Source organism: Euleptes europaea, chromosome 18, assembly GCF_029931775.1.
Source record: "Euleptes europaea isolate rEulEur1 chromosome 18, rEulEur1.hap1, whole genome shotgun sequence".
Taxonomy (NCBI): Eukaryota; Metazoa; Chordata; class Lepidosauria; order Squamata; family Sphaerodactylidae; genus Euleptes; species Euleptes europaea.
In genome coordinates this window covers 37,166,444-37,182,639 of record NC_079329.1, presented here as the reverse complement: position 1 = coordinate 37,182,639, position 16,196 = coordinate 37,166,444, and the positions used below count along the sequence as shown (strand labels likewise).

The window sequence follows — 16,196 nt, the reverse complement described above, 5'->3', positions numbered from 1 at the left end:
GATAACGGGTGCCAGGTTAAGGCTTCCTGGGTCGTGCCATCCTGACCATGCACCCCTGAAAGGCACAGGGAAAGCTCACAGTCTCTGCTCTGTTTCAGGGAGCCGGTGAACACTGCTACTATCAGGGGCGTCTCCGTGGGGAGGCTGACTCTTTCGCTGCCCTGTCCAGCTGCCACGGCCTGCGGTGAGTAGCCGATGCCAGGAGTGGGATGGGGAACATCCAAGGGGCAGCCGGGTTTCCAGTGGGCGGGAAGAAGCGAGACCACCGAGTGCCAAAGCTGTGCTGCTCTTCCAGTGATTTGTTTGGGAAGATGGACCTGGAGGGTGTTCGTGTTGCCGGGGTGTGGGTGTGCTGCTTAGCCGGAACTTGAGAACACTGTGTTCGCAGCCCCACAAAATAAGGGCACGAATGCTTCCCAGCTTCTGTGTCCTGACAGCGCCCTGTCTGTGGTGCCATAGTCCTTACTGGAGCACCTGGAGGTAATTGCCTCATTTAGTGGCTTTGAGAACCTCTTACCAAAGCAGGTGTGTCTCTCAAGCGGCCCCTTCTCACATACGGCTGCCGGGGCATTTAGGCTCTCCTGTTCCTGGTGAGGTTCTGTGTTCAGAACTGCTGGAACAAAATGATTGCATGGCAGGCGAGCGAGGGGCAAGTAGTGATGCCAGATTGGTTGACCACTGATTCATATGCTGATGTTTTGGCCATTGATCGTTGATTGCTGGACCCTTGACCACTGCAGGCTGACGGTACTGCAGCAAACTACCCGTAACAGACACCGTGTAATTTCAGCTGGAGCATTAAGAAACTTGCCTGCAGAACAGTTTGACCATTAACTGCTGTCACAGCAGGACATCGTTGTTTTATTTATTACAATGTTCATGTTCTTCTTTTCCAAATAGGGTGTTCAAAGCAGCTTAAAGATTAACACACAGAATAAAAATCAGTGAAATTAATTAAGCTAAATGTAATCAGTTAAGCTAAAATTAAGACCAGCAAGTTTCCACAATGAAACAGGAGTCCAGTGGTACCTTAAAGACTAACAAAATTTATCCCAGGATACGCTTTCACGAGTCAGAACTCCATCATATGCATGAAGAGTACATCCACAGTATTTATACTTCAAGTGATAGGTAGCACAAATGTGGGACTGGGAGGAGGTTAGTAACTAGAGGCTGGTTTGAAAACATAACCAATCAAAGAGAAATCAATTTGTTCAGAGTAGGTGAGGACCATTCCTAACTGTTAAAGATGGGCCGAGGAGGAGTCACATATAATTAAGGATGGTGCAGTGTTAGACAGGACTAGTTAGGCTTGGTAAAGTATGGGTCTGGTGGCGGATGCTAGGATTGTCTTTCTGATAGCTCTGCCTGACCAACTAATCTGTCATTGTTTCTCTCCCCGCTCCCCCAGTGGTGTTTTCTCCGATGGAAAAGCAGCGTACCTTCTGGAGCCTCATGATTCACTTGAGCACCTGGAGGTAAGGCTGTAATTCCATCACTGCCATGGAGACACCTTGCTTGGGTTTCGTGCCCAGAGGTGAAAGGATGGCCACAGGGAGCAGAGCATGGATTAGCTTGCTCTTTGTTTATTCCCCTCATTTCTAAACCCCTCTTATTTTTTGAAATTTGTTTGGGTATATAGGGTTGCAGAGAGCCAGCATGGTGTAGTGTTTAAAGTGTCGGACGAGGACCTGAGAAACCCAGGTTCAAATCCCCACTCGTGCCCACTTGGGTCGGTCACACACTCTCAGTCCTGACCTTGGCTAGTATTTGGATGGGAGACCTCCAAGGAATACCATAGTCATGGCCTGGAGGCAGGCAATGGCAAGAACACCTTCAAACATCTCTTCTCTTGAAAACCGTAAGAGGTTGCCATAACTCAGCTGTGATTTTATGGCAAATTAAAAAATAGATAGATAGATAGATAGATAGATAGATAGATAGATAGATAGAAGCAGTATGCGTGCTTCTCTTATTTGTTATCCAAATGTAGAACTCTGCACTTGCCTTGGTGAATTGTTCACATGCACCTGACATGGCTGTTGTGAACATAAAATAGGATCACCCGTATATCTTTGGAGGAATGGTGGCATAGACATATAATCCATTTTTATTTATGTTTTCTTGGCTCAGTGAACCTAAGGGAGGCGGAATTTTACGTGAGACTGGTCAATTGACCGTAATAAATATTATTAATAATAATAACCTAAGGGAGGGGCGCCAGTTTTTAAAAATGCAGAAATAGTATAATCAAAAGGCCACTTCAAGTGACACTTTGAAAATGGTTTTGCTGTTTTTCATAATACACAATACAGAGTTCAGTTTAATGTTTACGCAACCTAAGTATTTTAAATGAGCATTTCTCCCTCCTGATGAGAGATGTGGCAATCTTATGTGGGAGCATATCGTTCACATGCACGGTTGCAGATCCTCCCACATTTCACAAAGGATAACAGGTGTCTGAATGAATCAAAACCTCCAGCGGTCCAGTACTGGGTTACAAATGCAGTATTTCTCTTAAACCTATTCCCAAAGAAAACAGGTACTTCCAGAGCCATTAAAACAAAACATCTGGATGACATGTGTTGGGGGGTTTGGCATCTCTGAAGCTGTGTGCCCGTCCCCATTCAGCCTATTACATTTCCTCACCTCCATTTGCACGGGCACCATTAAGGAGTTTCCCAGGGTGCCTCCTCTCAGCCTGGTTGCCATAGCAGCTAATGGAAGGAATTTCAATTTCATGTTTCCTTCCCTCTTTGGAGAGCCTTAAGCCTCCATGTTCTCGCCCCCATCCACTATTATGTACGAAGATTAAATGCACACGTGTTCCTCTCCTGTGTTCAACACAAGGGTGTTTATGCTTATGACCTCTACCGAGAACTAGACAGGAGGAATGTGACCATGCTATTTCTGCTGGGTCTCTTAGCAGCCTTCGATACTATTGACCGTAGTATCCTACTGAGCTGCCTCTCAGCACTGAGGCTAAGGGGGACCCTGTTACAGTGGTTCGAGTCCTATCTGGGGGTGTCAGAGGCTGCCTGACAACAGATTCAGACTCTGACGGAGACCAGATCCAGGGACAGAGTCCTCCTTCCCCACCCACGCTGACAGAGAAAACAGCTGATGACGATGTATTGCCAAGACATACCTTAAAGTCACCAGCTTCAGAGCAGCCTAAAGAAGACCAGACGCCAGCCGACCCAGGAACATCAAGGAAGCTGCCCAGGGAGTCGGGAGACCATGAGGAACAGATGTCTCCTGGGACTCGTCGACGGAAAATGGGCCGGGTCCTGGCAGAACAACGCCGGCGTTCAGCCAGGTTGGAACAACAAAGAAGGAACCGAGACAGCCATGAAGATAGTGAGTGAGTCTTTACAGAAGCTGCCTCCCCCAGACAGCTGCAAGTATTTAGGAAGGCTGAGCCAGCAGAATCTGTGGAAGCAACGCATGGCGAACCTGCGGCAATCCACTCTGGCTGACGCTGTATCGACTCGGACTGCTTTCTTGACCCTGAATTCTTCTGGACTCCCTGCCTGACCTTGGACCGGACCGACCTTGCCTCTGCCTTTCGTTCTGACGGATTGCCTTTCACCCTGACTGACCTTGGACTGTTACTGGACTGCGTGATTACTCCCATTCCCAATTAATACAGCTGCCAGCTGTAGAAGCCTCGGCTTCAGAAACCCCAGCCTGTTGCCCCGCCTGCTGCAGGCCTCTTCAGAGCACCGTGCTGCTACAGGAGCACCCCGCCCTAGTGGGCCAGCACAGGGGGGTTGTCGGTCTCAGAAGATAGTGTTGGGGGATTCTTGCTCTGTAGGGTTGCCAAGTTGCTTGACTCAGGAGCGGGGATCGCACGCAGCCACGCCAACGCAATTATGTCACTTCCGGTTTACACCTGAACGCGCTGCATTACAACAGGCCGCTTTACCTTGGGGGTTTGAGTAGTAAAGCGGCCAGTCGCAATGCGGCGCTTCTGGGTGTAAACCGGAAGTGATGTAATCATGTTGGTGTGGCCATGCGCACGTGATCCCCACCCCAGCTCCTCCCCAAAAACCTCCCGCTGGAGGAGAGGGGGGAACTGGCAATCCTATTGTTCTGCCCCATGACTGTTGGCCTGTGGGGTTCCAGAGGGTTTGAGCTTATCCCCCATGCCATCAGGAGGTTTGGACCGTGGTGTCACCAAGACGCAAATGGAACTCAGCTCCACCTTTCTTATCCACCTAATTCCGAGGATGCTTGTGATGTTCTGAAACGGTGCTTGGAGTCAGTAATGGGCTGGACGAGGGGGAAGAAAATGAAAATCCAGAGTAGATGGAGGTTCTCTGGGTTGTAGAAAGGCAGACCAGGGACTTGAGATCTCTCCTGTCTTGGATGGGGTTATACTGCCCTTGAAAAGCCAGGTTCGTTGCTTGACGGCCGTTTGACACAGCTGTCACCTTAGAAAACCAGGTGTCTGCGGTGGCTCAGAGTGCTTTTGCCCACTTTTGGCTGGTATGTCAGCTGCATCTGTTCCTGGGCCAGTCAGATCTAGCCACAGTGATCTATGCCTTAGTTACATTTATACTGGATTATTTATTTATTTTATTACACTTTTACCCTGCTCTTCCCGACCCAAAGATTATTGCAATGTGCTCTACTTGGGGCTACCCTTGAAGAGTGTTCAGAAGCCGCAGCTAGTGGAGAATGCTACGGCTAGACTGCAGGCTGGGGCCAGTTAGGGAGCACGTGACCTTGATACTACAGTGATTCGATTCGATTTATTATTGTTACGGCATTAGCCAGAAAAGATAGTGATTACACTGGCTACCAATCTGCTCCCGATCCCAATCCCAAGTGTTGGTTTTGACTTTTAAAACCCTACATGACTTGGGAGCAGGGTTCTTGAAGCACTGTCTTCTCTCATACATTCCTGCCTGGAAATTAAGTTCATAGGGAGAGGCTCTCCAGACTGTCCTACCGTTCACAGAAGCTCATCTGGTGGGCACACAAGGCAGGGCCTTTTCAGTGGCAGCCCCAAAATTATGGAACCACCTCCTCAGGGAAGTTCACCTGGCCCCCTCACATTTGATCATCAGGAGGCAATTGAAGACACTTTTATTTAGGACTGTTTTTGACTAATTTGGTTCTTATTTATTGGCTTCCTAATTGAGATTTTAAACTGTCACATTTTCTGTGTTTTATAACCATTGTTTTATATATACAGTAAGCTGCCTTGAGTGCTGCGAAGTGGAAAGGTGGCTAATAAATGTTTAAAACACAAACACCCATTTGAGTTTATTTATTTTAGTTGCCGCAAGACCCTTTGGGTGAGCGGCGACTTACAACATTAAAACAGTTTAATGAGTTTAAAACAACATAAAACAACATAAAAGCAGGTTACAAGTATAAAATATGAGTTTAAAACAACATAAAAGCAGGTAACAAGTATAAAATATTAGCATTAAAATGTCAAACTATTAAAATATGTGGCTGGCACCTTACCACTAACAAATAGGGTTGCCAGGTGGTGGCGGGCAAACTTGCGTCAATCCACCTGGCTGCCTGCCGACCAGCTGAGGGTCAGTGGGCAATGCGTGCACGTGCTTCTGCCCGTCGCGCCACGTCACTTCCAGTTTACACCCAGAAGCACCCCATCGCAACGGGCCTTTTACCACTCAAACTCCCAGTTTGAGTGGTAAAAGCCTCCTTGCGATGCATTTACACCTGGAAGCCCCGCATTGCAACTCCCAGTTTGAGTGGTAAAGGCTCCTTGCGATGTGGCACTTCCAGAAGTGGCACAATCGTATCAGTGCGCGCGCGATCTTTCCCTCAACTCTGCCCCAAAAACCTTCTTGCCGGAGGAGAGGGGGGACCTGGCAACCCTACTAACAAAACAAGCCAGACATGTGGATTACAGTTCAAAGGCCAACCTAAACAATTCAGCCTTGAGTACCCTGCAGAAACTAAACATGTCTGGCAGGGCCTGAGTGTCATCAGAGAGTGCAGTCCACAGGGTAAGGGCCACAACTGAGAAGGCCCTTCCCCTAGTGACAGCTAACTGAGCCATCCTGGGGCCAGGAATCTGCTAGTGGCCCCTATAGGATGACCAAAGGGAGCATGGGGATTGTAACAGGAGGGGCAGTCCCGAAGGTTTTAAGGTCCCAGGACGTTAAGGGCCTTGAGGGTTACCACCAAGACCTTGAACTGGATTCGGAGCTGACCATGATGAGTTGGGGGCAAATTGTTTAGGTAGACATTAAATAAGAGTGGGGCCAGTAAACGACCCTCACGTCGTTTAAATAAGAATACAGTTGCTTCATTAGCCACAACAAGCGTTTGTCAGGTTCAAGTTTATTGCATTTGGCCAAAGTCCGTTACAAGAACTGTTAAAAATCCATATAACAATCATTGATAAAAGTTACATTTTGGTAACAGATTAAAACTCAGTAAACATATTTCTCTAACCCGCCAGACAGACTTAGAATGTTCTTTTAAAATGTAACATTCGAAGTCATCTGAGAACACCCCAACATTAAATAAATAGCAATACCAGTTCAGACTATGAAATAAAATAAACCCTAATAATTGGGTAACAGATTAAAACTCAGTAAACATATTTCTCTAACTCGCCAGACATAGACTTCTCAGATGACTTCGAATGTTACATTTTAAAAGAAAGAATGTTCTTTTAAAAGGTAGCATTCGAAGTCATCTGAGAACACCCCAACATTAAATAAATAGAATACCAGTTCAGACTATGAAATAAAATAAACCCTAATAATTGGGTAACAGATTAAAACTCAGTAAACATATTTCTCTAACTCGCCAGACATAGACTTCTCAGATGACTTCGAATGTTACATTTTAAAAGAAAGAATGTTCTTTTAAAAGGTAGCATTCGAAGTCATCTGAGAACACCCCAACATTAAATAAATAGCAATACCAGTTCAGACTATGAAATAAAATAAACCCTAATAATTGGGTCTCAAGCCCAAACTTTGAACGGCTGCCCAAATAGTGTTCACAGTTTTAACTGGTAAATCCCACTTCCCATCAAAAAATGAGTTTACGCATTTATGAACTGAAAAGTTTTCTAACTGCATCCATAGTTGCCAGTCGTCTTTGAGAGTCTGGATGGTGAGTGTGGTTACTAGATCGGCTGTTTCACATATTGAAGGCTGCAGTCCTGTGCATTTGTATAGGAGCGAGCCCCATGAGTGCTGAGTAAATATGCCTATGATCAGACTGGTCATGCCTTCCAGTCTGGTGTGGATGCCTTAGTGGCCCCAGCCCCCTCTGGAAAAGCAAGAGGGTAGCAGATGCTGCATGGCCAGCTTTTTCCAAGGGATTCGTCACACTAAAGCAGGGAAACTGACACCCCTTTACTAAAGCTGAGGCTCCTTAGTGACATGTGCAGTATAAAACAAAAGTCCAGCGACACTTGAAAGACTAACAACATTTATTTCAACATGAGCTTTTGTGAGTGACGGCTCACTTCCTCAGATATGAAGAGGGAAGGTCAAATTGGACATTCTTCTTGTGGAGAAGAAGAAGGTTTTTTATATGCCGATTTTCTCTACCTTTTAAGGAGAATCAAACCGGCTTACAGCCTCCTTCCCTTCCTCTCCCCACAACAGACAACTTGTGCGGTAGGTGAGGCTGAGAGAGTTCAGAGAGAACTGTGACTAGCCCAAGGTCACCCAGCTGGCTTCATGTGTAGGAGTGGGGAAACCAATCCGGTTCACCAGATTAGGGTCTGCTGTTCATGTGGAGGAGCGGGGAATTGAGCCCGGTTCTCTAGATTAGAGTCCACCACTCCTAACCAGTGCACCACACTGGAAGATTGCAAAGAGTGGGAGGAGGAGGAGTTAAAAATTGCAATGCCACAAAAGAAACACAATTAATTTAACACCAGGTTAGCAGCCTGGTGGGGGTGTTCCCTGCCTGAGGAAATGCGTGGGCTCAAGCCCTGATTCCCCCCTCCCCAAGTTTAAGCTGATGGGTTTGTTGTTTCTGTTCTTAAGAACTGGTGAGACTGTTAAGCGTGTAGGCTCATATTATGCAAGGTTAGCTTTGCAGTGAAGGATTACTCAATTGAAGAGTTAAGAGCTTTTGTTTTCAGAGTTGTTTTGTTGTTGTTGTTGTTGTTGTTAGAATGAGGGTTTCAGTGATGAAAAATTATTGGATCAGCCGCAAGTTTGCAAGTCTTCCCTAATGCCTGGCAAAACATCTGTTATCTTAATAAAGTAGACCAATAGTTGAGAATATATCATCGTCGTTTCCAGTTCTTTCCCAAGTGAGTTTCCTCTCTCACTGCAAGGCTTAAAAGATCTCTAAAATTTATTCATATGTTTTAAGTCTTGGAAGAGAAATCCTGTTTGTTAACAACCACAAGTGTAGTGTCAATAGTACAGGTCAGTGTTCTTGTACTACCAAGTTCACAGTGTCCTCTACCAATCATGGGCATCCCCCCTCTCCCATATATACAACCTTTTACATCATCTCAAGGGTCTGACCCTCCCTGGAAGCAAATGTGGCAGAGACCAATGGATTTCAAAAATCCAAATGTAAACCAAGGGGGATCGGGATCGCTCTCTGCTTATGCCCATCTTCTGCATCCATGTTCTCCATCCTCAGAGCTTTCTCTCGTTGGTAGCACAGTCAGTAACTGTGGCCATCAGCTTCTCCCCCTAAGGAACTACTTGTCTCATGCTTTTTTGTTTTTGAGCCATGTTGTTGCTGCAGAAGGTTTGGGTTGCTAAGTCCCTCTTCGGCACTGGCAGGAGGTTTTTGGGGCGGAGCCTGTGGAGGGCGGGGTTTGGGGAGGGACTTCAGCGTAGGGTGGCCAACCTCCAGGTATTAGCTGGAGATCTCCTGCTATTACAACTGATCTCCAGCCGATAAGAGATCAGTTCCCCTGGAGAAAATGGCCGCTTTGGCAATTGGACTCTATGGCATTGAAGTCCCTCCCCTCCCCAAACCCCGCCCTCATCAGACTCCACCCCAAAAACCTCCCGGCTGGTGGTGAAGAGGGACCTGGCAACCCTAGTTTCATGGTGTAAACAATGCTTCGGATTCCTAAGCATATAATGCAGGTATCAGAAAGTCTTCTAGTGTAATGTTGGTGAGACAGCAAGGTAGACTTCCCCTGACTATGGAAGATCCACTGATTTAGCAATTTGCAATAATATCTTTTCCTTTCTGTAAAATGTATTGAAATGTATTAGGGCAGCCAGGGAATAGCTTGTTGCTGGGCAGGATATCTCTGTGTGTCTATGTCTGTAGTAATTGGGGCAAGAGTCATGGAGGGTTACAGTAAACCATAACAAGAACTGGGTGAAACTGTTACTCTACTGCCGCCTCGATGTCTGGAGTGCTATCAGCCTACCCTGAATGTTGATGGGTTGTCATATCTTGAATTTGGATAAATATCCCTTCCTCAGTACAATCGGGGCTCAGAGATTTCTGCCCATTAGGGCCTCTGAGTCAGCAGCTGCAAATAAACTGTTTTCTTGAAATAACGATCTCGGGTCTCTCTCTCCCCCCACGAACCCTTGTTTACCACATCATTGGCAATGTTTGTGTGACTGTTACGCCAGGGCGAGAAGAGGGATTCCCCGCTCCCATTTGAAAGACAGGCATCCCCGACTGTTACCAAAACCTTCTTTCCTTCTTGCCTGTTGCAGGGGCCGCTTCCTCACTCGATCCACCAGGCACCAATACCTCGCACTGCCCAGGGCTGCACCAAACCAGGTAAACTTGTCTGATCCCAAAGCAATTTTGGGGTGCTTTGTTCATTAGGATCGGGAGCAAATTTCAAATCTCCATGCGGATAATCTTTTCCAGGTGCCTGCTTTCTAACACTGGTAGAAAGTACATTAACAAAATAATATGAGAAGTACTAAGCTTTTAAAATTTAGCTGGGTTTCTAGTTCCTCTAATCTGGACAGCAGAATAGAAGTGCATGTTGGGGGTTGGGGGTGGGTCAAAGAACTGAAAAATGGTTGTAGAGATCTTTGTTTCTAATGCAATTCTTCCCTTAACTTTGTGTTTCCCACTTCATACTTAGAGTTAGGGCATTGCTTGGTCCATTTCTGGAAACTGTTTCTTCAGATGTTCTCAGTGAGCTATAACATGTGATTGTAAAAGGGATAGCCAAGTTTGTCATAGCCAAATAAAAGTCTAGAGGCACCTTAAAGACGAACAACATGTGTTTCAATGACTCACGAAAGCTCATCATGAATTAAATGTTGTTAGCCTTTAATTTGCACTGGACTTCTGTTTTAATAACATGTGACCTCTGATGAGATGGGCGAAAACGCACGGTCGCTTTAGCCTCCTTTATTCCCTGTTTCAGCCAGGATTCAGCCAGGATTGAATGCACGTTCGGCGAAACGCATGCATTCAATCCTGGCTGAAACAGGGAATAAAGGAGACTAAAGCGACCATGCGTTTTCACCCATACAAAAAGTCCCTTATTCACCTCTGAGCAGAGGAGCCATTTCAGATTCTAATTGCCAGGGTGGGATGGGGCATATGATAGAAGATTCAGCAAAGTTTGTGAGGGTCCACCACTGGACAGTTTCATGGCTGAACTTTAAAAAAAAACTGCAATTGAAGGGCATTTGGATTATTTTTATTTTCCATAAATAACTACGGTAACAGTTGTAATGTAACCCATGCAGAAATTGTTTTATACATTTGGTACTTTTCTTTCTTTCTTTCTTTCTTTCTTTCTTTCTTCTTCTTTCTTTCTTTCTTTCTTTCTTTCTTTCTTTCTTCCTTCCTTCCTTCCTTCCTTCCTTCCTTCCTTCCTTCCTTCCTTCCTTTCTTTCTTTCTTTCTTTCTTTCTTTCTTTCTTTCTTTCTTTCTTTCTTTCTTCCTTCCTTCCTTCCTTCCTTCCTTCCTTCCTTCCTTCCTTCCTTCCTTCCTTCCTTTCTTTCTTTCTTCCTTTCTTCCTTCCTTTCTTCCTTCCTTCCTTCCTTTCTTCCTTCCTTCCTTCCTTTCTTTCTTTCTTTCTTTCTTCTTCTCTTTCTTTCTTTCTTTCTTTCTTTCTTTCTCTTTCTTCTCTTTCTTTCTTTCTTCTTTCTTCTTTCTTTCTTTCTTTCTTTCTTTCTTTCTTTCTTCTTTCTTTCTTTCTTTCTTTTTCTTTCTTTTCCTTCTTCCTTCCTTCCTTCTTCCTTCCTTCCTTCCTTCCTTCCTTCCTTCCTTCCTTCCTTTCTTTCTTTCTTTCTTTCTTTCTTCTTTCTTTCTTTCTTTCTTTCTTTCTTTCTTTCTTTCTTTCCTTTCTTCTTCTTCTTCTTTCTTTCTTTCTTTCCTTCTTCTTTCTCTACTCAAGCAGCAGCCTCAGCAATAACTATAGTTCTTTAGCATAAGTGTTGTTTACTTCAGTGTGGAAAGCAGAGAAGTGCTTTAGCACTGAGGTTGCTGCTGGAATAGACTCTGGCTCTTGGAGAGAATGGCACCCTTTTATGCATGGCTGTTTCCCTCACCATCACCCCTCCGATGTCTTTGGGTCTTTGTTTTGATTGTGCATGCTGTTTCTGACTGTCAGAGGTCACCTCGCTTTGCCCCACGTTTCCCCACGTTTTCAAATTCGAGATAAAACCGATCCCTGAAAACAGGGGCAAAGCGCAGGGGGAGAGCGAGGCAACCTCTGATGGTGGGAAACGATGTGCATAACCCAAACAAAGACCCGAAGTCATCAGAGGGGATACCGCGAGGGAAACAGCCATGCATAAAAGGCCTAGGAATGAGCTCTCCCTCTGTACAAGCTACATTGCCAGCCTCCAGCTTGGAACGTACTTCCAGTCACTCTTGAGGCATGACTGCAGGAGGTCTGAAATACACCCCCACGCACATCTCTCTCAGGTTAAGGGCATATCTACCTGACTGACTGAGACTGGTTTTTAGACTGCAGTCCTGGGAGATCGGCTGGGGGCTGGCTCTGGATCTCTTAGCTGAATTCTCAGCACCTCACAAAAACAGCCGTTCTCAAGATTATTCGAGGGAAGCCATGACAATTCAAGTGGGGGTATCCAAGTAATATAACCTCGCAGCGTACCTATTAATTACCTGTGTCCCCATACCCATTTTTCTGCTTCAGGTTGAGGCCAGGATGTGACTTCCAGGCAGGCTTGAGGCCCAGCGCCCAGCTTCCTATGAATTAAGCATCTGTTTCCCTTTTTCTCCAGTCCTGCCCTCCTCCTTCTCCTCCCCCCATATCTGATGTGTACCCCCTTCTTGCCCCCCACCCAGGGTGTTTATTTGCTGCACTGAACTCCTACATTCCTTCCAGGCTGCCTAAACTGCGGCGTCGAAGGCAGGTAAGGTAACGCCTCAGCCAGCTACCTCCGTAGCTGGGACCCCCGCAGGTTTGCCAGGCCTTTGCGTCTCCTGGGGGCAGGGAACCCAAGAGCCTTCCCACGCCATTGGTTTCCGGCAGGCGGGGCTGCTTCATTGTACTCTCCAGAAGAGGTTGCAAGTTGGGCCATATCAACAGAAGTATAGTGTCCAGATCACGCGAAGTGATGGTATCTCTTTACTCTGCTCTGGTTACACCTCACCTAGAGTACTGTATTCATTTTGGGCACTGCAATTTAAGAAAGATGTAGACGAGCTGGAACGTGTCCAGAGGAGGGCAACAAAGATGGTGAGGGGTCTGGAGACCAAGTCCTGTGAGGAAAGGCTGAAGGAGCTGGGTATGTTTAGCCTGAAGAGGAGATGACTGAAAGGTGATATGATAACCATCTTCAAGTACTTGAAGGGCTGTCTTATAGAGGATAGTGCCGAGTTGTTTTCTGTTGCCCCAGAAGGCCGGACCAGAACCAACAGGTTGAAATTAAATCAAAAGAGTTTCCATCTAGACATTAGGAAGAATTTTCTAACAGTAAGAGCAGTTCCTCAGTGGAACAGGCTTCCTGAGGAGGTGGTAAGTGCTCCTTCCCTGGAGGTTTTTAAGCAGAGGTTAGATGGCCATCTGTCAGCAATGCTGATTCTATGACCTTAGGAGACGATGTGAGGGAGGGCATCTTGGCCATCTTCTGGGCATGGAGTAGGGGTCACTGGGGGTGTGTGGGGGGAGGTAGTTGTGAATTTCCTGAATTGTGCAGGGGGTTGGACTAGCTGACCCTGGTGGTTCCTTCCAACTCTATGATTCTATGAAGTTCTTGGTTGGGAGTTTCTTGGAGATTTGGGGTGGAGCCTGGGAAGGGCAGGGTATAACGCCATAGAGCCCACCCTCCAGAGCAGCCATTTTTGTCAGGGGAACTAATCTCTGTAGTCTGGAGATCAGTTGTAATTCCAGGAGATCTGGAATTACCTGGAGGTTGGCAATCGTACCCCAGAAGCAAAGTTGTCTCCACTATCCATACAGGATATGGCATTAGGATTGCCAGGTGGGTGGTTTCGGCAGGCAATTGCCCGCCAACCCACCGGGTTGCTCCAGAGCAGGGATTGCGCATGCGATCACCTCAGCACCATCCCCAAAAACCTCCCTGCGATGGAGAGGGGGGATCTGGTAACCCTATATGGCATCAATGCTCCCGAGACAGGATTTGTGGGAGCAAATATTGTCAGGACCTGCTTTGAGTAGGGGTTGTGTGGAAAGATCCACGGGGCCTTCTGGAAGATACACTAACTTTGGAGGATCTTTCATCCACGTAATGCATTCTGATCCCCTTATCTGAGTTTCCTCAGTGCAGAATTTTGAGGGACTTTTGTGGGGAGGAACAGAATAAAGTCTTCATCCATAGGGAGGGGAAGCCCAGGAGGTGATCCCTGGATGATCTTGTCCTCTTCTCCCCCGCCCGCCACAGGTTTATCGAGGTCAACGAACGGTTCATAGCGAGACCAAATTCATTGAACTCATCGTGGTGAATGACCATCGGCTGGTGAGTGCCCCATGTGGGGGGCTGGGCCTGTGAAGAGCAGCAGAGCTGGGCATACTGTTCCAGACCTCTTAAAATGGGCCGGGAAAAGAGCAGCAAAGCGGAAATAAAAGAAAAGGCATCAAAAGTGTAATGGCCAGCTCAGCTTCTTGGAGCAGGACATTCTTTATGGGACGACCTTCCTCCCAGTCCCACCTGAAATTTGCTTTCCCTAATCCTTTTTTAAAACAGGGCTCTTGGTGATGGGTCTCCTATACGTAGGGTTGCCAGCTCCAGGTTGAAAAATACCTGGAGATTTGGGGGGGGTTGGAGCCTGAGGAGGGCGGGGTTTGGGAAGGGGAGGGACTTTAGTGAGGTATAATGCCATCGAGTCCACCTTCCAAAGTGTCCATTTTCTCCAGGTGAACTGATCTCTATCGCCTGGAGATCACATGTAATAGTGGGAGATCTCCAGCCACAATCTGGCGGTTGGCAACCCTACCTATATAGTGTTATTGGCAGCTCAAGTGAAGCTGTGCAACGGCTGGGGATGCGGAATCAACTGCGGTGCCCCAAAAAGCACATCGGCTACTTGGCCAGCTAATGAAAATGAGCCCCCCCCCCCAAGCACCCTGCAAGGCCTCAGCTCCGTTGAAAAATCCACGAGGTAGGTCAAGCCAGAGATCCATGCAGAACCTTAACGAAGACAGGCTGATTGTAGCTGGTTCTTTCCTTTCACATGAGGTCACATGAAGCTGCCTTAAAGTGAATCAGACCCTTGGTCCATCAAAGTCAGTATTGTCTACTCAGACCGCAGCGGCTCTCCAGGGTCTCAGGCAGGGGTCTTTCGCATCACCTACTTGCCTAGTCAGCGTGGTGAGAGCCAGTGTGGTGTAGTGGTTAAGAGCGATGATTTGGAGCGGTGGAGTCTGATCTGGAGAACCCGGTTTGATTCCCCACTCCTCTACATGAGCCGCGGAAGCTAATCTGCTGAACTGGATTTGTTTTCCCACTCCTCCACATGAAGCCAGCTGGGTGACCTTGGGCAAGTTACAGTTCTATTAAGAGCTCTCTCAGCCCCACCTACCTCACAGGGTGTCTGTTGTGGGGAGGGGGAGGGGAGGTGATTGCAAGCCGGTTTGAATCTCCCTTAAGTGGTAGAGAAAGTCAACATATAAAAACCAACTCTTCTTCTTCAAGTCCCTTTAACTGGAGATGCCAGGGATTGAACCGGGGGTTTTCTGCATGCCAAGCAGATGCTTTATCACTGAGCCACAGCCTGGTGGCTCTGCCACTTGTATTACAAACATACATGCTAGCAAGCCAGCCTCAAAGCCAACAGTGTAAAGTCTTGCCCTGCATGGTTACTGTCAATCAGACACGTGCCTGAAATGCCATGCTTGGAACTCGACTCCTCAGCAGGCACACACCCAGTTCAGATTGGGTCCGCCGCATGTGGGTAGAGGGGTTTAAACCTTTTCCCACCTGCCGTTTTCCTAACCTGAAATGGCCCCAGGAGACAGCTGTTTGCACTTGCAGGGAATAAAAATAAGGTTGAGGCCAATGGTGCAAAATAGGTTTAAAAAATATTACTCATAATACAATTCCCTACGCGTTTCACCCAAGAGGTTTCTTCAGGGGAATCTGTAGTTATTACAGTAGTCCTTCAAATGAGCATAAATTCTGTAGCCAGAAGGACTATTGTAATAACTACAGATTCTCCTGAAGAAGCTTCTTGGGCAAAACACGTAGGGAAATTCTATTCTGAGCAATAACATTTTTTAAAACCTATTTTGCACCATTGGCCTCGGCCTTATATTTATCTCCTGGTCCTGGTGCAGCCCCTTTTCTCTCTCTTTGCACTTGCAGGGAAACCATCATGTAAGGAAGGCTCCATGTTAATTTTCCCCAACAAAATGAAGAGCTGCTCCCCATGGAACTAACAGCTTGGGGCAGGGAGGCTGATAAGCCCCCTCTCCCCACACACCGCGGTCTCAAGTTCCCAGCATAAAGTTCCCAAATCACATCAGCCAGCCAGTCGCATGGGCAACAACCAAACTTTATAGCACGTGAATTGGCCCTCATGAATCAGTGTGGCCGGCTTCAGCGTTTCCCCTTGTCGCCTATGATCTCCAGAAATGCTAATCTTAAAATATCTACACTTTTGTCTGGGGTCAGGCAGCAGGAACAGAGACCTTGAAAGGCACCAGGTGCCTGTCTTGGAGCTCTCTGAAGTTGGGAGTCCACACGGACCTCAACTCAGCATTTCTGGGACTTTGCCTGTAGTTCAAAACAGATAAAAGGAAGTATGTCTTCACGCAAAGCATAGTTAAATTGTGGAACTCCCTG

General features: G+C 46.8%; 1 protein-coding gene across 1 annotated transcript in view; it reads left to right on the top strand.

The window, feature by feature from the left end:
* The window catches only part of ADAM11 (ADAM metallopeptidase domain 11), an 86,831-nt gene that overhangs the window by 25,279 nt on the left and 45,356 nt on the right, over nucleotides 1-16,196 (top strand). Inside the window, exons 5-9 of the mRNA XM_056864703.1 lie at nucleotides 99-184; nucleotides 1,412-1,478; nucleotides 9,666-9,732; nucleotides 12,238-12,305; nucleotides 13,797-13,871. Coding sequence (XP_056720681.1) covers nucleotides 99-184; nucleotides 1,412-1,478; nucleotides 9,666-9,732; nucleotides 12,238-12,305; nucleotides 13,797-13,871 — 363 coding nt within the window. The remainder of the gene's footprint in view (nucleotides 1-98; nucleotides 185-1,411; nucleotides 1,479-9,665; nucleotides 9,733-12,237; nucleotides 12,306-13,796; nucleotides 13,872-16,196) is intronic.